At 40.3% G+C, this 24,234-nt stretch overlaps 1 protein-coding gene across 1 annotated transcript in view; it reads left to right on the top strand.

Moving 5' to 3' along the window:
- EXOC4 (exocyst complex component 4) overlaps nt 1-24,234 on the top strand; it is an 816,876-nt gene that overhangs the window by 94,549 nt on the left and 698,093 nt on the right. Inside the window, exon 7 of the mRNA XM_018046915.1 lies at nt 14,426-14,600. Within this exon, the coding sequence (XP_017902404.1) occupies nt 14,426-14,600 (175 nt within the window). The remainder of the gene's footprint in view (nt 1-14,425; nt 14,601-24,234) is intronic.

Here is a 24,234-nt window from a genome sequence, read left to right as displayed (position 1 = left end):
ATCAGTCCTGGGTGTTCTTTGGAAGGAATGATGCTAAAGCTGAAACTCCAGTACTTTGGCCACCTCATGTGAAGAGTTGACTCATTGGAAAAGACTCTGATGCTGGGAGGGATTGGGGGCAGGAGGAGAAGGGGACAACAGAGGATGAGACGGCTGGATGGCATCACTGACTCGATGAACTCGAGTCTGAGTGAACTCCGGGAGATGGTGATGGATAGGGAGGCCTGGCGTGCTGCAATTCATGGGGTCGCAAAGAGTCAGACACGACTGAGTGACTGAACTGAACTGAAAAAATTAATGGATAAAATGTACATTTCAGATTATTGATAATATTACTTACGTGTCAGCCCTCATGCTGCATCAAGGCCACTTCTCTATTTGGCAGTGGTAGGAACTGCCTTAGATCTTGTCATTTTCTTCATGCTTGTTGGTGTTATAATACAGATATACTCCACGCTTAAACTGGCACTGACTCTTTCTTGTAGCAAAAACACACAAAAACAGACGTGGGTCAAATGAAATTCTTCCCTTGGTGATGTTTAAGAGTGAGGTCACATAGGATTAAAGTACCTTCGTGTGTTTCTTAGGCTTTATTTCATGTTTTCTGGGCTCCTCTAGCTCCTGGTCCATGTTCTCATTATGTTCTCTAATCTGACTGAGGTGTAAGTTTGTTAGAGGAGGGTTCACTTTGTGTTTGCAGCCTGACTTAGGGCTGGGCACATACTAAATGCCCAGGAAGTTTAATGAATGAATAGGTAAGAAAAATGCAAAGACGATACTTTTTAAATAAGAGTAAGCAGTTTTTCTATTAAAAAAAAAATTCTCAGCAATACACACAGTGGGGTCTAAAGGATCAGCAATACTGCTGTCACTTGAGATTTAGAAATGCAAATTCTCCCCATGGTGGAGAAATGATTAAATTGGAATCCCTCAGTGCAGGGCCCACAGGAGTCTCTACTTTAGACGATTGTATGTATGCTAAAATTTGAGAACACTCTTTATAACATCAGAGACATCATGGAGTTCTGCAGTTTTGTAACGTTTATGCTTTGCAGAGCAGCCTGCCATCTGGCACCTCACCTGAGTGAGGCTCGCTGTTGGCCTCATCACAGGCAGGGGCATTATTATTAATCTCAGATTTGCCCAAGCAAATGTGAGAGCCGCAATCACTTGACAGTTCGCAAAGCTGGTTGGTGGTGGTGGATTTCAGAGGAGAAGTTGCCTCTTACCTGCCATGGAAGTTTGCTTTCTGGCTTCCGTAAGGATGGTGGTCCTAGCTCATTTCCTGGGCCTGATTTTGTCCTTCCCTCAGAAGAACGGTATTCATGGCCACACATCCCTTCTCCCACCCACGCTCCCTGCAGTGATCAGTGGCACCCTCTCAGTGACAGCTGGCCTCCTTAAGAAGTATGATCAGCCACCACAGAGTAAATGAGTTTTAATTGGCTTGAGATGCAGACTGATAACTTAGGTACCTAGACAGTTCCACTAGAGACCTTGTACATCCTTGTACTAAAGACTAATATACAACTAAGTGATGAGAATAGACACCTAAAATCATAACTTTTCTTGTCTTGAAGGGGATTTGTGGATAATGTTTCCAATGTTCTGTTACAACAGTATATTATTTTTCAAATGGGTGAAAGGCTTTTCTTCTAGCTTTATTGAGATGTAATCGACAGATAGCATTGTGTAGGTTTAAGGTGTACAACATATTGATTTAACGCACTTAAATATTGCACAGTGATCACCACCATTGGCTAACATCTGCATCACCTCACATAATTACAATTTCTCTTTTTGTGGTGATAACTTTCAAGATCAACTTAGCAACTTTCAAGTATATAATACAGTATTAACTGTAACACTATGCTTTACCTTAGCTCCTCAGATCTTATTCATCTTATAACTCAAAGTTTATACTCCTTGACCACTCTCTCCCCTTTAACCACTCTGGTCTGTTTCTTTGACTTTGGCTTTTATAGTTTCCACATAGAGTGAACACATACAGTGTTTGTCTTTCTCTGTCTGACTTATTTTACTTAGCCTAATACCCTCAAGGTCCACTTCATATTGTCACAAATGATGGGTTGTCCTTTCTCCTGGCTGAATAATATTCCACTGTGTGTGTGTGTGTTTTGCCTGTTCACTGATTGATGGGCACTTAGGCTGTTTCCATATCTGGGCTGTTGTGAATAATGCTACATGAACATGGGAGTGCAGATATTTCTTTGAGAGTTTCATTTCTCTGGGATATATATGCAGAAGTCAGATTGCTGGGTCATATGGCAGTTCTACTTTTAATTTTTTGAGGAACCTCCACACTATTTTTCACAGTAGTGCATCGGTTTACCTTCCCACCCAACAGTGCACAAGGGTTCCCTTTAATCCACATCCTCCCCCACACTTGTCGTCTCTTTTTAAAGTTATATTTTATTTTTAGAGTGTAATTGCTTTACAGTGTTAATTCCTACTGTACACCAAAGTGAATCAGCTATTATATGTACCCATATGTCCCCTCCCTTTGAACCTCATTCCTCCCACCATCCTGTCTCTTGTCTTTTTGATGATAGCCCTGGTGTGAGGTGATCTCCTTGTAGGTTTGAATTGTATTTCCCTGGTGGTTAGTGATGTAGAGCACCATTTTGTGTATCTTTTGGCCATTTGTATGTCTTCTTTGGAAATATGTCTTATTCAGTTTCTCTGCCCATTTAATCGGATTGTGTTTTGTGTTATTGAATTGTATGTTCTTTATATATTGGATGTTAACCCTTTATCAGATATATGGTTTGCCAATATTTTCTCCCACTCATAGGTTGCTTTTCATTCTGTCGATGGCTTCCTTTGTTGGGCAGAACCTTTTAATTTGATGTTCTACTTGTTTATTTTGCTTTTGGTGTGAAATCCAAAGAGTCATTGCTGAGACTAATGTTGAGGCTATTATCCCTGTATTTTCATGTATGTTACATGGTTTCAATTCTAGGTTCAAGTCTCTAATTCTTTTTGAGTTGATTTTTGTGTGTGTTGGTGTTAAGAGAGTGGTTCAGTTTCCTTCTCTTGCACGTGACTATTCAGTTTTCTCATCACCTTTTGTTGAGGAGACAGTCCTGGCAAAGACTTAAAGAATACTAACACTTTAATTCAGAGAAAGGGGGCCTGGGTTTATTTTCTAATTTTAGTCACTAATTTGCCACACATTAGAAGTTCATTCGAGGGCATCTACTAAGAATTCAGAGACTGATTCACGAGGGGCTGACTTGACAAGTAGGGAAGTGACACAGAAAGGAAATTACTAGAGCCAGAGCCCAGTTCTTTTCATTTTCAATGTGTTCTGTTCTATATTGATAATAGTTTTTTCCCTATTCTTTTCATAGCACAGATGGAGAATTAGTCAGCACTCCTTAAATGGTAACTTCTTCTTATGTGAAGCTTGTTGTTAATAAGTGGTAAAACTAATTTTCATCCCTTAGAAGTAGATATTAGACAACCTTGAAGATTAAATGGCATCTATGTCCTGTTTGAAATGAAAAATACTAGCTCAGCCAAGCTTATTATGAAAATGTGTATGTGATATCTCACAGGAGTATAAATCTAAGACCACTTTGGTATGTAATAATCGATGATCAGTTTCTTTTAATTTTTCATAGGAAACCTAAGCTCAGAGGTTAGTATTTTCTTGTCTTTTAGAACATGGAGGTAGGGAAATAAATATTCTGTGGTTATTGCCTTTGTCCGTGGGGAATGCAGAACCTGATATTAAGGTCTCAGCAGATAAGTAGTAGAAGAAAACTGATTTTCTACCTTGTGTGTGTGTCTTTGCTTCGTGACCAAGTAAGGCAGCTTCTTGGCTCCTAAAATGGGTTTTCCAGCCAAATGACTAATTCAGGCTTCCTTGGATGTTAAATTTAGATTCAGATAGTCGAATCTCACCTTAAATATTGAACATTTTTCACAGTTTGAGGATATAGCTTTATACCATAGACATTTCTTGCCACATGCAACTGTGACTATTCTTTGACGTTTTCTTCTTAATCCTCTGCCTTTTTTCATAGTGGCATTCCAACATGAGATGCATAGGGACAGTTCTGGGTGGGAAGTTAGTAGGATACCTAAGAGAATAGGTAACATTTTGCTTGCTTCTGTAAGCAGGCTATTTTCAAAACCTGCCAGATAATTGGAAGGATGTTTAAAGAACAAGTGCTTGCTTCACCTGACTCTTCCCTGTTTTTTTTTTTTTAACACAAGATATATTTTATTACATTATTTTTCAAGTTAGCTCTGGATGCATGTATCTTTCATCTAGTAACTACATTTCTTTTGGCTCTCGCATTCAGGTTGATAAGGCTGTCTTTTGAGAAGAGAATTTTGTGTGAAATGTTTGTTGTTGTGGGGTGCTAAAGCCAGGAGATTATAATATCTAATACATTTCTTCATCACTTGTTATCTGCAATTGGGTCTCCATCTCTCTCATCTGCTAGAGCTCATTTTTTCATTCATTGATTCAACAAATATTTATTGCCTGTCATACGCTTACCCTTATGATAAATACCGGAATACAGTGATAAATCAGGCAATTCTTAACCTCATTGAGTTTACGGTTTAGAGAGGAGGAGGTGAAGACTAAGGGAAAGACACCTCCTCTAAGGGCTGTTTCAGCAATCCAGGGAAGAGAAAATAAAGCCTGTATGAGCAGAGCAATAGGCTGAAGCCCATTCTAGAGACAGTAAAGAGGTAGAAATAAAAGAAGTTGGTTATTAATTGGCTTTGAGGAAGAGGGGAGAGGAAGGATGATTTGCTGGGATCAAGTGACTCCCATTCACTGACTTAGGTTAGTGGAAAAGCAGGTTTGGGGAGGAGAATGATGAGTTTTATTTGAGAGATGTTGGGTTTGAAGTTGACAGCTCAGGAGAGCCATCTGGATAGAAGATACGTTTGGGAGATTAGGGAGTGGATGTTTGAGGACACAGTGGTGAACGAGCTCACCTAGAGCGAGTGTGAGGATCGAGCAGCGTTGACAGCATTTAAGGAGCAGGCTGGGGAAGAGGTTCCTGATAAGGCACCCCCAGAGAGGCAGAAGCAGAGTGGAAGGGTGGGAGGAATGGAGCCTGTGATTTGCTGGGGGCAAGTGATAGCCTTGCTGGAACATTTGCTGGAAGTCAGTGTTTCAAGGAGGAGAGCATGGTCAGTAGAAGCAAGTGCTGCACCTTCTTGGATAAGGACTGAAGAGGGTCTTTCCTTTCTCCTTCTTTCCTTTCTCTCTCTCCCTTTTTCTTTATTAGTATAGTTGACTTGATGGACGTGAGTCTGAGTGAACTCTGGGAGTTGGTGATGGACAGGGAGGCCTGGCGTGCTGCGATTCATGGGGTCGCACAGAGTCGGACATGACTGAGCGACTGAACTGAGCTGACAGTTGACTTACAGTGTTGTGTTAGCCTCAGGTGTGCAGCAGAGTAATTCAGTTATACGCATATATCTATTCTTTAGATTCTTTTCCCTTACAGGTTATTACAAAGTATAGTGTACTGTTTACCCTGTGCTATAAAGTAGGTAATTGTTGGTTATCTGTTTTATATGGAGTAATGTATGTATCTTATATTGAGCAAAATGCTGATTCGAGACCTCTGTGAGAATTAATAGCATGCCAGAGGTAAAAACTGGTTGGCAGTGAGAAGGTAGAGGCATTATAGGCAGTTTCATTGACTCTTGGCAGCCTTGGTTTCCCTAACATTGTACGGTACTAATAACTCTTCTGCCTCTTTTCTTGAATTAGTTCCTTTTTTTTTTTTCCTAACACCATTTAAAAGAAACACTGTCCCAAATTGAACACTTTGTTCTCTGTTTCTGAGCTTTAGTCTTTTTTGTCTATAACATGGGGACTACAGATGGTGCCTTCCTCATAGAGTTGGCCTGAGGATTACGCGCATGCTCCTTGCAGTGCCTGGCCGGTTGTCATCAGTGCGGCTGTGCTGATGTAGTGGTCTCTGTCGCGGTCCTTATTGTTGCCGTCATTGTCATCGTCTCACTCCTGCCTCACTGTTTGGAGATCTTGTCCATCATGAGAGCGTTCCCTGCGGGCACTATGTAGAGGGAGTCAGCAGGGGGCTTCCCTGGTGCTTCAGATGGTAAAGAATCCCACACGCACACAGGGACTGTGTTCTTACTCTTTGGCCCAGAAGGGCCGTACATGTCACTGTTTTGTCAATTCTCTCAGTCCATTGTGATCATCTGCTTCTGTTTGGAGGGATTATACAGTCAAAGAGGAATGAAGGAATTGGCTCTTACTTTATAATGTGAATAAAGTGGCTTCCCAGGTGTCACTCAGGGTAAAGCATCTGCTTGCCAATGCAGGAGGTGCAAGAGACTCAGGATTGATCTCTGGGTTGGGAAGATCCCTTGGAGAAGGAAACGGCAACCCACTCCAGTATTCTTGCCTGAAAAACTCCATGGACAGAGGAGCCTGGAGCCTGGCTCCATTCCTCCAACTCTTCCACTCTGCTTCTGCCTCTCTGGAGGTGCCTTATCAGGAACCTCTTCCCCAGCCTGCTCCATGGTGTTGCAGAAGAGTCAGACATGACTGAGAGATTGAGCAATGTGAATTAGGACTCTCTTAGTTATCAGTGACAGAACCTGCCTCCGACTAACATAATTAAAGAAGGGTTCTGTTGGGATGGTACTGGTGTATCTTAGGCAATACAAGCAGGACTTCACTAAGCTGGGGGGAAGAACAGAGACACCACTGGCCCATGGGGACATCTGAAGTATCACTTGTCTCTCCCTGTTTTCCTGCTCTGGGTGGTAACTGTTAAAGGTACAGAAAGCAGTTTACTGTTGCTCTGAGTTTGCTTTTCGGTATACTTCCACTTCGAGTTTTCTGTTTAATTCTCACAATTTGTAATGAGGAAATTCACCTGAGGAAACTTGTGTTTGAGGAGCCTGAGATTTGGAACAGTCTCATGATGTGCTGATAATCCCCTGAGTGTTCAGCAGAGAGCTGGAACCAAGTCTAGCTTTCCAATGCCAGTCCTGCATATAGGCATTTATTCCACACTGCCATCTCAGGACTGAAATTTTCTTTCACCAACTGTGATGTTATATTGAATATTATTGCATACTATTTTGTGACTCTGGAAATAACCTCTGTGTGTGTGTGTGTGTGAGAGAGATTTTCTTCTGACTAGTAGAAATTGTAGTTAATGGGAATTCTCATCTCCATGCTTATTCCTGTCTGAGGTCTTTTCTTAACTCAGTTCAGTTTAAGGACTGTCTGGTAGTTTAACGACTGCCTGCTCTTTTGTCTTTTGGATCAGTGGCGAAAACCTTGAGCCTAACAGGATTTAAACAGCTGAGCTAGCTGCAGTGTCCTGTTTTATTTCTTCTTTAGTTAATATTTTGTGGGGTGGGGAGAGTGGAGTAGGGGATGACATTCGTAGGGCTTTGTGTGGGGGTTATCCTGAGTGTGTCTGCTGCTAAAGGCAAACACTTGTTTTCTCAGTCTAGTGCTGTGAAGGCAGTCGGTGAGTGTATATGAATATTAACAACATATTTCCATTTATTTCTGGCAGCTTTAAATTGGACCAGACCAGTGCAGTGTATGTCCTGTTTATGTGAGTGATGCCTGGTCTCTCTTTGCTGCATTGAGAGAGAGTCATCTTGCTTTTTCATTTTCTTTTTTAGGCAGGCATGTGCTGGTGAGGAATGGTGGGCCTTGGCAAAGTGTGGGACTGACTTGGATTCTTCTTTGTTATTGGCCATTCACTCCTCATGTTGATGCTGAGTTCAGCGTCCATTGCTCCCCTGGAACCCTTCCTCCAAGGCCGCCAGGACCTATGAGCTTTATGTTTCTGTCTTGACCTCCACCGGCCACCCTGTGGCCTTGACTCTGTTGCCCTTCTCTTTTTGTCTCCTACAGTTTTCCTTCCTGTCTTCTTTTCTTCCTCCCTCCTTGCTTCCTAACCATCTTTTCACAGCTGCTATTTCAGGAAGTGTTGACGCTGGATCTAGCTTGCTTTTCTTACTCTGCATATTATCCCTGAGTAATCTCATCCCCTCAAATATTTATCACTTTGTAAATTTCCAGTATCAGTCTGTCTCTTGAGCTCCTGACTAGGATATGCAAGTACCAGTGCATAACACCTTAAACTTAACATCTTCAGATCTAAACCCAGAAGGAGCCCTTCAGTAATTTCTGTCTTCACTTTAATTCATTCTCATTCTCTTTCCCTACTCACCCCCATCCCTTTGCCCTCTCCATTCTCTCTCCGTCTTTCTATCAGAAAAGGTAACCGTTGTCTTCAGAGTTGCTCAACCCCAACAAAGGGATCCCAAACCCTCCTCCCTCTTTAATTATGGTACCATTGCCTCCACGAACTCTGTCCACTTTCTAATGTGACCCATCCTTCAGTCATGTGAGGCTCCTGGAACAGCTATTAATTAATACTTTGGTTTTTCAGATGGGGACACTTGGAGAAGTTGACAGATTTTCTCGTAATTACAGGGTTGGGAATTTTCAATGTTGGGAAAGAATGTGCATCTTTTTCCTTCTTTGCAGGTTATTTACATAAGAAAGGGGAAAAGGAAACAAAGCAAGTGAACCAAAAGAGGAAAGCTAATGTCCTCCTGGTAATGGGAATCCACAGGAATCAGTATTAATAATACTTCACTTTTTGAGACACCAGATTCCTTTTTTCACTGTTGTGTATATTTTTGCTTCACCACAGGGGAGGGGTTGAGACCTGTGTCCTAATTCAGAGCCACTGCTGATGATTAAAAAAAAGATCTATTGAGATATAGTTCACATACTACACAAATCACACCTTGAAACGTGGTTTTTAGTATATTCACGGGGTGGGAAACCATCACCGCCATGTAGTTCCAGAACATTTTTGTCCCCTGCTGCAAAACAAACCCCATATGCTGTGGTGGGCAGTCCCCACCTACCTAAGTCACCACTGACATATTTTCCGTCTGTAGACTTCGCCTGTTCTGAGTATTTCATATAAATAGAATCGCACAGTATGTAGTCTTCTGTGACTTTCTTCACTTAGCATAACGTTTTCAAGGTTCATGTTGTCGCCTGTATTAGTACTGCATCTCCTTTGGTAGCTGAATTATATTCTGCTGTGTGAATGTACCACTTCTTTTTGGTCCTTTTGTCAGTTGATGGATATTTGGATTATTTCCACTTTTAAGATTTTACTATTATTGTTTTACTAGTATTTTAATATCATGAATAATGCTGCAGTCAGCATTTGTGTACATGTTTTTGTACATATGTGTTTTTTGTCTTTCTTGGCTATGTACCTAGCTTCCCTGGTGGCTCAGAGCATCTGCCTCCAATGTGGGAGACCTGGGTTTGATCCCTAGGTCGGGAAGATCCCCTGGAGAAGGAAATGGTAACCCACTCCAGTATTCTTGCCTGGAGAATCCCATGGACGGAGAAGCCTGGTAGGCTACAGTCCACAGGGTCGCAAAGAGTCAGACATGACTGAGCGACTTCACTTCACTTGACTTCATGGTAATTCTATGTTTAATCTTTTGAGGGACCACCAAACTGTTTTCCAAAGCAGTTGCAGCATTGTGCATTCTCACCAACGCTGTTTGAGAGTTCAGATTTCTCGACATCCTTTCCAATGCTTTTTTGCCTGTTTTTTTCATTATAGCCATCCAGGTAGGTTGAAATGGTTATCTCCTGGTTTTGGTTTGCATTTCTCTGATGGTTAAGATTTGAGCATCTTCTGTTTGCTTATTGTCCAGTCATGTGTCTTCTTTGGAGAACTGTGTTTAATATATTCAAATCCTTTGTCCAATTTAAAATTTGGTTGTCATCTTGTTACTAGTTATAAGAAATCTTGAGATGTTTTAGATACAAATCCTTTATCAGGTAGATTATTTGCAAATATTTTTCTCCTGTTTCTTGAGTTGCCATTTCACTTTCTGGATGATATCACTTGCAGCATAAAAATTTTAAATTTTACTGTCCGAGCTGCAGGTTTGATTGGTATATTCAAGATTGTTCTGTGGGGAGGCAGAGAAAGGTTTTCCTGTCTTGGAAACTGGTGGATGTTTCAAAGCAGGCAGAGTGGCAGGTAGACTCTCTCCACTTCTGGCCTGGTTCTCCTACTTTTCTTCCCCATGTTGCCTCACTTATGACTCTTGATGGTCACACTGTAACAGATCTATCTTGGTCTTGGTCCTCCAGGTGCTGTGGTCCTATCTCAGCATTTTAATCAGAGATTGCTATTTCCATAATGTGACGATGCCATGGATCTCATTTTATACCTCAGTTCCCCCTTAGGTCTCTTTTCTAAACAGAGCACTGCCCCTCATTGCCGAGTTGCTCTTGTCCTGAGTAGTAGTCAAGGTGTGTGCAGTCATGGAGTCTGGTGGCCCTGGAGTTAACCAGCAATAGCCCCTCCCTTTGGAGGAGCCACCTCTCTTCCAGTGTGTTTTATCTCGGGTTTGTTAGGCCTGTACCTAGAACTTCATGCCATTGGGAAGTTGGGCACAAATTTGTCTCATGCTTTTGAATGTCATGAATCAATATTTCATTTCATTTCAATCAGTATCATTTCAACAGAAACAGACTCAGATTTGGAAAACGAATTTGTGGTTACCAAAGGGGAAAGATGAGGGGGAGGGATAAATTAAGAGATTGGGATTAACGTATACCCAATACTATATATAAAATAATCGACAAGGACGTACTGTATAGCACAGGGAACTCTACTCAGTATTCTGTAATAACCTATATGGGAAAAGAATCCAATAAAGAATAGATAGTTGTTTATGTATAACTAAAGTTGATTCATTGGAAAAGACTCTGATGCTGGGAGGCATTGGGGGCAGGAGGAGAAGGGACGACAGAGGATGAGATGGCTGGATGGCATCACCGACTCGATGGACGTGCGTCTGAGTGAACTCCGGGAGTTGGTGATGGACAGGGAGGCCTGGCGTGCTGCGATTCATGGGGTTGCAGAGAGTCGTACACGACTGAGCGACTGAACTGAACTGACTGAAATCACTTTGCTATACACATGAAACTAACAAAATATTATAAATCACCTACGCTGTGCTGTACCAAGTCGTCTCAGCTGTGTCTGACTCTTTGTGACTCCATAAAAAATCATTTTGAAAAGGTTGGGGTATTAGCATAGTGTTACTAAATTTTAGTTTTGTCAAGTAAGGACATTTGGCAATGTAGCTGCAGTCATGGAAATAAGATTTTTCTTATCAAGAGAATACCAAAAGGATAAAATTAGATATATTTACTTTTGTAAAACCTCAGTGTATGGTCTTACTTTTCTCTCTGCCACTGAAAAATGCATTGTGGTCTGTGGACTGACATTTGGGAACCACACTTTACACACTCAACATAAATCTTTATTTGAAAAGTAGAACCTTAGCTTAATCAGGTATATTCTCTAGTATGATGCCAGATACCATTCTTACCCAGATTATTCACCTACACTGAAATTAACTATTTCAGTTGTTAAGTTAGATATATCTTCCTGTCTGTTGTACTGCTCTCTGCTGATATGTGAGTCGATGTCGTAAAACAGAGGTGAATATGAAGAATTATTTTAGGTAAATGTGAGTATAAGTATGAATTGACCTTTACAAGATTAAAAAAAAATCCTTATTCAAAGGTAAAGTGGGTCCTGTTTACAAATACGGTGTATGATTCTGAATTGTACATGTATATTCCAGACTGAGAGGCCTACATAAATTTTTATTGATTCTGTCTTGTCTAAATTAAAATGTCAAAGAGATATTAGTGTTTTATCATGAGATGGTTACTGGCTGTCACGTTAGCACGTTAATTATAGTAATTGGGCAGTAAAGAAGCCATAGGAATAGATAATATGCTATACGTTTTGATGAGACTGTAGTTATAGCCTCTTATTTATGGTAATAAAATCTTGTTAATCGACATCGCCAACAAGCTCTTTTGCTTTCCTTTTGTACTTTCCAGGTTGGTTCATAAGTCTCCTTAGGAACTATGAACCGAGAGCTGCAGATTATATAATAAAAGTCACATTCCAAGATTGTCTGTACTCGTTCATGGTATACACATGAAATTGATTTAGCAGATATTTGCTGATCATTCTTCTGAGTGCTCCAGTGTATACAGTGATATACAGAGCAGTGTCTGCTCTAAAAGACTAGTAATGGGGAAGGGAGGTGAAATGTCTGTATAGAAATAAATGTGACCCACATTGATTGAGTCACGTATGTTAGCCACATGTGATAAGTTCCTTAAAAGTGGGATGCACTACTATTCAAGTCCAGAAAAGGAAAGAATGATTCCAAGCATGGGTGACCAGTGATGCTGGAAGGCTCGGAGGTGGGGGAATTACTCTGCATCATGATATAAGCTCTGAGCCGTCTCTGAATATACATTTGTGTTGTAGAAAAGTACAGTGAGAGGTAGATGGCTGGATGCACTGACATGGAAATCGGCTTTTGTTCTAGGCTCAGCTGCCTTGCAACCTCATTTTGTGCCCTTGAGTATATAAAATTGATGTAATAATATGTGTCCAGCATCTCTCACTATGAAAAATGAGATAATGCGGAGGCCTTAAGCTGCTCCCTGTGGTGAAAGTCAGATTGCTTGGCAGGTGTTTTTTGTTTTTTGTTTTTTTTTCAGGCAAGTTAGGCTACACATTTGAATGGGAGTAAGCTCAGCTTTCCATGACTAAAAGGATTAGTGTCCTTACCAGAGTGCCCAATTTATTGCTAGAGAATAGCATATTCTGTATAACATTTGAACTGTTGTCTGAAAGATTGCTTGAATTCCTTAGAAAAACTTCTTATATGAACATCCAGTATAGTGATCACTGAATGATGTTAAAAAGGAAATAGCTGTGTATTGAGCTGCTACTGCTGGTTTATGGCCTTTACAATTCTCTTTAAAATTTTTACACCATGTCCATTTTTAAAAATTGAAGTATAATTGATTTACAACATTAGTTTCATATGTACAGCAGAGTGATTCAATTCTCTCTATATTTATATATTATTTTCCATTACAGATTTATCACAAGATATTAAATGTAGTTCCTTCAGTTCAGTTCAGTTCAGTCACTCAGTCGTGTCCGACTCTTTGGGACCCCATGAATCGCAGCATGCCAGGCCTCCCTGTTCATCACAATATCCCAGAGTTCACTCAGACTCACGTCCTTCGAGTCCGTGATACCATCCAGCCATCTCATCCTCGGTCGCCCCCTTCTCTTCCTGTCCCCAATCCTTCCCAGCATCAGAGTCTTTTCCAATGAGTCAACTCTTCTCATGAGGTGGCCAAAGTACTGGAGCTTCAGCTGTAGCATCATTCCTTCCAAAGAAATCCCAGGGTTGATCTCCTTCAGAGTGGACTGGTTGGATCTCCTTGCAGTCCAAGGGACTCCAACACCACAGTTCAAAAGCATCCATTCTTCAGCGCTCAGCCTTCTTCACAGTCCAACTCTCACATCCATGCATGACCACAGGAAAAACCATAGCCTTGACTAGACAGACCTTAGTCGGCAAAGCAATGTCTCTGCTTTTGAATATACTGTCTAGGCTGGTCATAACTTTTCTTCCAAGGAGTAAGCGTCTTTTAATTTCATGGCTGCAGTCACCATCTGCAGTGATTTTGGAGCCCCCAAAAATAAAGTCTGACACTATTTCCATCGTTTCCCCATCTATTTCCCATGAAGTGATGGGATTGGATGCCATGATCTTTGTTTTCTGAATGTTGAGCTTTAAGCCAACTTTTTCGCTTTCCTCTCACTTTCATCAAGAGGCTTTTTAGCTTCTCTTCACTTTCTTCCATAAGGGTGGTGTCATCTGCATATCTGAGGTTATTGATATTTCTCCCGGAAATCTTGATTCCAGCTTCTGCTTCTTCCAGTCCAGTGTTTCTCATGATGTACTCTGCATAGAAGTTAAATAAGCAGGGTGACAATATGCAGCCTTGACGTACTCCTTTACTATACAATAAATTCTTAATATCTATTTTATTTATAGTAGTTTGTATCTCTTGATCCCCTACTACTAATTTATCCCTCCCCCCTCCCTTTCCCATTTGGTAACTCTAAGTTTGTCTTCTGTATCTGTGATTCTTTTTCTGTTTTGTGTGTAGATTCATTTGTATTATTTTTTAGATCTCAGTGTTGACTGATACTCTAAAATACTTGTGTTTCACTGTCAGATTTCACCGTGTCCGTTTTGTAACAGAGGAAACGGGGGCCTAGATAAAATTTCAGAGGTTAGACAGCTGTTTGAAGTGCAGCCCGTTGAAATGCAATGTGCTGTTTAACATGGCCGTGTGCTGCTTTAGTCTGATGCTTTTCGTGTAGCCCAGTGTCGATCAGTTGTGTGTGTGTGTGTGTGTGTGTGTGTGTGTGTGTGTATGTAAATGTTTTTTTTTTTTTTTTTTTTTCACCAGGCTACTTCTAGAACTGCTGGAGTTGCTGTTTGACAAGTTTAACGCTGTAGCCACGGCGCACTCTGTGGTCCTGGGATACCTGCAAGATGCTGTGCTGACTCCACTGAGTCAGCAGGAAGATGTCAAATTGTATGACATGGCAGATGTGTGGGTGAAGATCCAAGATGTTCTGCAGGTAAGGCCCTTTGACAAAGGGTGCCGTCTTGATTCAGAATCACAGGTAGGAACATAAAAAAACCAGCCACCTGAAAATATTTCCTTACTCATAAACAGAGTGAGAATGTCATGTTTCTCTTTAAAGGTGATGGTTGCTGATGTAATGGAGTTCTGTCATCTTCAAAATACCTTTAAAATAAAGTGTTTTTGGCCAGACCTTAAAATTGGGACATTCTTAATATGTAGCAATCAGGTATCTTATAGTATTTGACTTCCTGTTGTAATGTACGTTACTTTGCTGGAATTAGTCATATGTTTATGTAATCAGTATGAAAATGTTCTTAAACACTGATTTATAAACATACATGTAGCTTAATTTTATCACCATTTTTCGTACAGTCAGCTCTTGAATATGTTGGGGTAAAAGACAGGTCAAGAGCTTATATTGAGAGATGAAGATAAACCTGTAAAGTATAAATGCATCACTTTGGTTTGTTGATGATCGGAGCAATGATATTAATGTTTGGTGTGATGCTGCAGAGGTGGTATTAAGAAATTTTATTATATTTTCTCTCCATGTGCCAGGAAAATGTGATTTGGCCAGATGAAAATGAGAAATACAATTAAGAGTTAGCTGAAACAAATTTGACATAGCTCAATAGAAGTGACTTGGTTAGACATCATCTACTAATAGGAAAAATAATAAGTATATACAGGGAATTGAAAAATGTAGCTATGTAGAAATGAAATTATTTGCATAGCAAATAGGAGTCTTTGCAGGAAAAAATAAATCGTGAATGTAAATTGTAGTCATTTTCGAGAGTATAGGCATGCTCTTGGTGGATTGATTGATTCCTGGTTATTCATTAGACAGTTTTTTAGAGGTAGTCTGTGCTTTATTAATGGTTCACTAGAAAGAATATAGATTGCAACTCTATTCCTTGAGTTTGTTTTGCTGCTATGTTGATTACCATGCAACCATAGTAGGTGCTTGTTGAATATTTGTGTATTGAATAAAATATCTTTATTTTTCAGAAACTGGTTATTTAATATTTTATGTCTTGGTTTGTTCATCTGTCATGGAAACATAAACTTTTCAGGTTACATGCTTATTTTAAGGATAAGACAGTAGGTTTTTTAAAATTAATTTTTATTGATGTATAGTTGCTAAGATTATAGATTTTTAAAGCTGTTTCAAAAATTGTTAGAATTAAATTCATTTGGTTCTGTCCATGATGAGGTTACCTCCTACCCAAAGTGACTGGAAACTGGATGGACTCAGGTAATCAGAATGGTTAGTTGAGAGAAGAGAATACATGAGGTCAGTTTCACCTTCATCCCAGCTTCTTCTCTGGGGATGCTTTCCAAACTGTGACATAGAAAAGTGAACAGACATTAGCAGACTCTAAGCAGATGAAGCAGAGGTCCGGTTTCAGGGATGTGGAGGCAACTCCAGCTTGTGGATTAGGACACCAAAGTCGAGGGAATTGCAGTGAAGGAGCCCCAGAAATCTGAAGAGAGTGCTGTTGAGCCTTTGGTCAGAGATGAAGTTTCACACACTCCACGGCGTGGCAAATAGCTATCATGGGACTGTGAGCTGAATGGAAATTGCGCAAGTTGCCAAATGGTGGGAAGCACTGGAGTTCAGACCAGCCAGTGTAAGGAGAACTTGGTGAACATCCTGTGCTTTCAGATGTCCCCAGAAAGGTTATATTTTAGGACTTGGGCTATTCTAGCCATATAGTAAGGGATACTATACTTTCACGTAATAAAGCTCCAAACCAGGTTTCTACAGTGTTAGCCCTCCACTCGTGAATTAATCTCCTGCCAGAACGAAACTGACTCCAAAGTAACATAATCCAGATTCTCGATAATGATTCACCACATTGTCCAGCATACAATTATTATACTTGCAAAAAAGCCGAAAAATGACTCATCACCAGAATTTTTAAAATGTGATAAAGGTTAATATCTGAAATGGAAAATATGCCAGATGCATTTAGCCACAGATTGCATGCTGTAGAAGAAAGAATTAGAAAACTTCAACAAAAATCTATCAAAACCAACCAAAACTATGAAGTACAGGGAGAAATAGACTGAAGAGAACAATGAACAAAGTCATAATGTCCTGTGGGACAATATCATGGAATCCAACATGTGTGTGGCTGCAAGTACAGACAGTGGGGAGAGAGATTGGGGCAGTCAGTTATTGGAAGAAACTATGACCCCAAATTTCTAAATATGTTGAAAAACATAAACCCACAGATACAAGAAGCTCAACAAATCACAAGGAAGATTAACACAAAGAATACCATACCTAGACATATTATCATCAGGTATCTGAAAAGCAAAGAAAAAATCTTCAAGGTAGCCAGAGGAAAAAAGGACACACTACCTATAGGGAACCAGTGATAAAATTTTTTTTTTCACTAACTTCTCATTAGAAATAGTACAAGCCAGACAGAAATCGGTGTATATCATCTTGAAAGATGGGGAAAGTTTACCTCCAGTTTGATACCTAGTCCCATCCTTGACCTTCTGAATAAGAATCACTGTGGATAAACACTGGATTTTGTGGGGTTGTTTCAGCTCCTAAGATGATTCATTTGTTTGAGATCCTGTAATTGGGAGCTGTTGCTTTGGGCCAGTGGTTCTCAAAGTATGTTTCTTGGACCAGCAGTATTTGTGTTACCTGGGAGCATGTTAAAAATGCAGATTTTTATTCCTACTTCATAGTTACTGAATCAGAAAGTCTAGGGGTGCAGCCATACATTCTGTATTTTAATAATCCTTTCAGGTGACCTATATGCACGTCCAAGTTTGAGGACCTTTGTTTTAGGTGATACTGGCCCATTGTGGATTTTGACTGGCATGTAGTGAGATGAAGTTGGGTTCATATGGTAGCATTGAAAGGGCTGGGTGTAGAGGCTGGAGACTAAAGCAAGGCTACTATTAGTATTTTGTATGCCAATGGAGGGTCAGTGGGTTATAGTATTTGAGATGTTGTCTTATAGTGGAGTAAACGACAGGCTTTCATGGAGCATGTTAGAGGAGTACAGTAAAGAGAGAAAGATTTGTAAACCTTTAGGAGTCTTTTGGAAACTCTAAAACCATGTAGTTGACTTTTGCTGCTTTTTCGTATGACAGATATTTTAGTGATGTTTTAGTGTTTAAGCTATTGGGGCCAACTATGTGCTCTTATTGTCTGTCGCCCCCTTCTCCTGCTATCTATCTTTCCCAGCATCAGAGTCTTTTCCAGTGAGTTGGCTCTTCTCATCAGGTGGCCAAAGTATTGGAGCTTAGGGCCAATTTAGTTTTCTTAAACTTGTTGGTGGAATGCTCTTTAAGTTAAGATCATTCCTGGAGAACAGAGTTGAGAACCATGGATGCCTGCAGTTAAGCGTGTACCTACATGAATGAAGGTGATGGGATCATATAAATGGAGTTTCAAGTGTTACAGAGTTTGAATTTTAGTGTTTCTTTGAATGGAAAGTGTTTCTTGCTGAAAAATTGAAATGCTCTTTTGTGTATTAAATCTTGGAAAAGAAAACAATTTTTGATCATGTAGACTTTGGCAGCCTTTCTCCACTGGAACCTGGGCTGTCCCTGGCAGGCAGAATCCGTCTTGTAGTTGGAAGGCTCATTTGTCTCAGCGTGTTTGTGTCTGGAGACAGCTGTGTGTGGAGACAAGGCTGTAGCTATCACAGTAACAGGGTGTCAGCGTTTTCTCCTGGTGTCGGCTCTGTGGCCACACACCGTTGAACTCCCTTTTCAATTTTACACTCTTTTTGAAACTGTGATAATAGGAATACATGTTTTTGTCCCTCTGAGCAGCAGCAGTACCTTCCAAAATGTCACCTGCTTGATGACATGCCTGTCATACCATTGACTGCACATTTTTAAGTGTATAAGACTGCGGTATACTAGAAACACAAAATACTCCATTTCTTGTGGGATTTAACAGAGGAAGTAAGAGGATCACTTTGAACAAACATATATTTCAGGTGTTTTGATTCCGGGAAAAAAAACAACAACTCATTTTTTCCCTCATCTCTTTTCAAAACAAAACTGCTTGCTTTGTCATTGTTGGCTTACGTGTGTAACCAACCCCTGAATGTACCAGATAGTATTGTGCAGATGGAAGCGGAGGGTGGTAATTACACTGTCGAACCAGTGGCGGTGACACCACAAGACACTTCACTTTACAGTGCCCTGAAGCAGAGACAGAATGGAACATCATCTTACTTTTGTTAACTGCCACTGAAATGTTTACATAGTGATAAAACTACCCTCATGCAGAGAGAGCTTGAAGTTTGCTGTCAGATATGAAAATCCACAAATTGTATTGGTACTGACCCATGACCTGGAGGGTTTCCCAAGGAGACAATTGCAATTTCTATTTTGAACCCACGTCTGAAACTAGGTTATTCTTAGATTTTTATTTCATTTGATATTTTGGTTAGCTGAGGATTCTATTCCCCTTAGAGGAAAACTAGGTTCCCCTCCCGCCCCCAAGTATTTTAGGCTGGAGAACTTGTGAGATTATTCTTGCAGAAATAGTTTCTCTTCATTTTGCAGCCTTTAAAGCTCTTTGATAGCCGCTATTTTGGGTGGCATATTAAAGACATGCTGTCAGCCAGGCCGTTGAGTCTTCAGAAAGGTGCTAGGATGTTTGTTCTGTCTTGTCAATGGATAGTGTGCTGCCCGATGAATGGGATGCAGTTAACATGTGCAAGTTAAAGGAGAAATCTTCTTCTGAATTTAAGTCAGTTTCCATTGCCTAGGACTCTCTGTATGTTCATTACTGAAAGCAGGAAGCGCTGGGCAGCCAAGGAGATCCCTCTGGTTCCCAGTGCGTTTGTGGCAGTTGCACAAGTTCAAGGCTCCGTTACAGCACTGGAGAGTCATATGTAGAGCTCAGCTTGCCCTGGCCTCCTTTTAAACTGTTTCAGTCAGTGGTTTAAATGCCTACCTTGGCTTGGACTTTGACATGTTGACATTCAACTGGAAAACCGATGATATTTTTAGTTGACTCATTTAGTCGAAAAAATTTTAGTTCTTGTATTTTTAAAGATTTTGGGTTGAGGAATATGTCTTATTAGGAATTTTACCAAGTGTATGTAAAGAAGTTTTATTTATACCTGTATATGTATACATGTTTTCAAATTGTGAAAATTAAGGACTTCAAGATTTAGTGGATATCAGTCACTGAATAGAGATTTGGCTTTTCCAATCCTAAAATGCCAAGTATTTTGTTAAATTCAGTAAAATTGGTTTAAGCCCTTGCTTTACCACATAGGGTCAAAAAAATGATCTCGTTTATGTTTGTTGCCAGTGGCTTCAGTTTAGATAACCTGAATGTTCTGAATATCTTAGTAGTCACAGCTATTAGTAGTCATTGAACCTTCCTCCCAATCAGAATGACCTGTGGATCCTACGTCTACAAAGCCTCTTTTAATAGAATTCCAACTGATTCTAGTGCACAATCTGGTTAAGAGCTACAATGAGCAAGTAGTTATAGATGTGGTCATATTAAAACCAAGACTGTTAGGAGACAAGTCTTAAGGGCTGGGAGAAGTTTGTAAGAAGTGAGTTTAGTTTTTTATTTGGAAAGATGTGCCACTGTGGCATGTTTAGGAGGGAGTGTGTGTTCCGTGAAGTAAATAATGATAGCATGTTGAAGCTCCATGAAGACAGGAAAATGCTGTTTAATATCTACACACTTTAAAGGGGAAAGGAAAACTAAATGACTGTGCTGTAATTAATCTCCATTTAGAGATTTTGGTCAACTTTACTTAGTAGCCCAAAGACAGCAAACATAAGAAACAGATGTTTTGTTTCTTCTCTCCCCACCCCTATTTATTACTTATATAAGTTTTTCAGGTTTATATTAATGGAAGTTTGTTATTTTTAACTACGGGAAAAGACTTCTTTTTCAAGATGTATAGGTAAAAGAAGTTTATGAAATTAATTTTGCAGGGAGCTGGGATAAAAACATAACTAACAATAATACAGAGCTGTTTATGGTCCCGGGGAAAAATTTCAGAGGAAGGGGTCTGAATGGGTTAAAGTACTTGAGCTCATGGGCAAGGAGAGATTTGGAACATCCACACATGATTAGGGTTGAATACGTAATACAAATAGTATTATAGAGGGCTAGGAAGAATGGAGGTTTTTTGGATCAGTTTAGGAAAGTGTTACCAAAAATAAATTTGAATAATTTTGGCTGCCATAGAGACCTTTAAATAATTGAGACTGGGCAATTTGGACTTGCGTCTTTTGGCCATAGGCTGCCATTACAATTTTTTTTTTTTGTTTGTTTTTATTACTGGAAACATCAAACATGTTCAGAAATACAAAGAAATGTATAACGAACCCCATGCACCCATTGTCACATTTTCAGTTTCCAATGCTACCAATATATAGTCCTGTTGTCTCATTTCTACCCCTGCCCATTTCCCTTTTCCTTATTTTAAAAAAGTCCTAGAGAGCTTATTGTTTTATCGGTAGTCCAGTGTGAATCTCAGAAAGATAAGGTCTCCTTTTAAAAACTATAATCATACCTAAAGGCATAATTTTCTTACTATCAGATATCAAGCCAGTGTTCATATTTCCCATTTCTCAAATGTCCTAATTGTATGTTTTTTATAGTTTATCTGAATCAGTATTCAAATAAGGTTTAAACACAACAGTGTGCTTATTAAGTTTCTTGGAACTCTTTTAATGTATAATTTCCTGTCCATCTCATTTTTACCTCTTGAAATTTATTTATTGGCAAAGCCAGATCATTTGTCCTGTAGAATTTCCTACATTCTGGCTTTTAGTGATTGCTTCCCCACGGTGTCTTTTGCTATTTATTGATGTTCCTAACTTAGGTCAAGAGGCTTCATCAGATTTAAATTGTTCTGAGGAGGGCATGATTACTTCATAGATGATGGTTGATGTTATACTTTTTCAATAGAGGAGTGAGATGGTGAAAGCAGTATTTTTAGGATGAGTTTTCTGGCAGCAGTGTTCACAGTGAATCACTGGAGAAGGAAATGGATGGAGAGATACCAATTAGAAGGCAAGTTCAATCGATATAAGAAGGAGGGGCTAGACTAGGGCAAGGCCCATGAAGAGAAAGAACACAGAGCTAAGAGAGAGCTTTTGAAAGAGTGAATTTTCTGAGCATTTTAACATTGACTCTAAGAAATGGAGAGTCTCAAGTCAGGGTGAAGTTTTGAGCCTGTGTGATTGGGAATTAGGATCAAGAAGATAGTGCTTTGTGCTTGTTAAATGTGAGACGTTAGCAAAATATCCCCATAGAATTGTGTTTCAGGCAACTAGAGATGGGACCCTGGAGGCTAGGGGAGAGCTTAGGGTGGGAGATAGAAATTTAGGGACCGTCTGTCTGTGGATAGTAGCTGACTCTATGCTAATGGACCAGCTCAGAAGCTCCTGAGTGTAAGAGTGAAGCGAGGACCATTTTCCTTCGGTGCATGCACGCGTGCTCAGTCATGTCTGACTGTTTTGTGACCCCATGGACCATTGCCTGTCAGACTCCCCTGCTCATGGAATTTTCTAGGCAAGAATACTGGAGTGGGTTGCTATTTCCTTCTCCAGGGGATCGTCCCAACTCAGAGATCAAATGTATGTCTCCTGCATTGGCAGGCAGATTCTTTACCATTGCACCACCTGGGAAGCCCTGCTTTCCTTTGGTAGTCCATCAGTTCAATCAGCTCTCCAATGTTGCTCCAACCAGCATATGTTATAGTTCCTAGAGACTGAGGCTTCTAACAGTGATGCCACATTTTGCCTTTCTTTGTGTCTGCTTTTTTCCATTATGTATGGTTGATATGGTAGCAATTTTTGAGCAGGACCCAAATGCTGTTCCAGTTAGAGATGGTGGCTTTCAGATTCTGGCCATTCCTTAGGGGATGTGGACAGACACCTTGGAGAGGGACTAAAAGCCTATTTTAACAGATCTGCAAGTGATCCCCAGAGGAAGTGAACAAACAAAGCAAGCAGGACAAAAAGTCCATTGGGCCAGCCATTAGGAAGAGACCTTGGAGTTGGGATAATGTGAGGTTTATTTCCCCCATAATCCCTGGACCAGGCTACACCGTGGCTATATCATGACTGAGAACTGGTATGTGAGGCTGGCTTCAAGAGTTTCCTGATATATTCCCTGTTTCTTCTCTCAGATCCACCAGAACTCCAGGGAATGTGGTTAATGGGAAGCCGCAAAAAGTAAATATAGTCATTAAAAGTCCTGCCTGACTTAAAGGAGCTTAAGAAGCTGTTACTCAGAGATCTCTCAAACTGCTTTACAGCATCTCATTCACCACCTGTGTGTCATGTACACTTTCGCTTAGTTATAGAAGGATGGACAGAATACAGTTTTGCTCCCAAATCTATACCTATAATACCATTCAGGTGCTGAAAAAACCTGAGCCCTTCACAGAAGAATTGTCTTCAGAATCATTTTAAGTTATATTATCCTTAAGATTATAGCAAATTGTATAGCATTCAAAGGTGCATTTTTTTTTTTTTTTAAGTATTTCTGGTCTTCCCAGAAGTCTTTGTTGGTGTTGTTGGAGTGGCACGGTGGTGAGAGGCATGAATCTTTTTTGATGAGCTCCCTAAAAGTTTTTTTGAAGGATTTTTAAAAAATAAAAAGTGAGCAATGATAGCAAAATGCAACACTTGGGATAGGATTCCATCTAAGGAGAAGAAGAAGGGCTGCCTCCAAGTGAACTGCAGCAGATGACGAAACCTCAGCACGGAATAGCCAGTTTCACGGGGGTGATAAATTTTGACAGCACATTAGTTATGTGTTAGCAGCGTGATATGGCAATGAAAAAGGCCAGCGCTATTTTGGGCTGTGCTGCACGAAACAGCGTCTCCTCCTGGAGCTGAGACTGATCATCTCCATCTCCCCGGTTTGGGGGAGATAGCATCTGGGTTGCTGCCTTGAGTGTCAGGCACGTGTGCACCAGAATGACAGACAAACGGGTGGGAATCCCAAGCCGAGCATCTGTAGTGATGAAGGACTTGAGATGAGGCACGTTTCAGTGCTTTTTGGAGAACTAGCATGTTTAGGAACAAGCACGGAAGCCAACAGAGGTTAACCTTTTCGGAGATGGGATGACATTGAAGAAACGAGCGTCATTGTGAAGTTAGTCACTCAGGGAGTCATGACTCTCCAATAGTTGGCATTGATACGATACAGAGCACTTTTCAGGGATTGCTTAAGTGTTTTCACAGAGAGCAGATCATCAAAAAGGGCCCCAAAGTAAAATTAAGTACTTGTTTATAGTCAACCATGTTTTTAACACAAAGGAATACAAAATCATGATGGATAATGTAGGTCTGATGCTTTTGATTGGAAAATCGAATGCAGGTGTTGAACTTGGAACAATGAGGGTGAGACCTTTACAGTGATTTTTAAAAATTCAAATGTGAAATGAACACAGTAGTATAGATGAGCACAGCAGAAAAACAGACATGCAGAATGTCAGCTGACGTGTCAGGGTATTTCTACAGTGAGAACTGTTGGGCCATAGGATGGTCCCCTAGGAAAGTGGAGTTGAATATCATCGGCCATTTGATCGTGACAGAACTGAATGTGTATCAGTTGGGAAATAGACAGAACATCCCTCCACCTCTTT

The sequence above is a fragment of the Capra hircus genome, chromosome 4, assembly GCF_001704415.2.
Source record: "Capra hircus breed San Clemente chromosome 4, ASM170441v1, whole genome shotgun sequence".
NCBI lineage: Eukaryota > Metazoa > Chordata > Mammalia > Artiodactyla > Bovidae > Capra > Capra hircus.
This window is presented reverse-complemented; position numbering and strand designations above follow the sequence as displayed.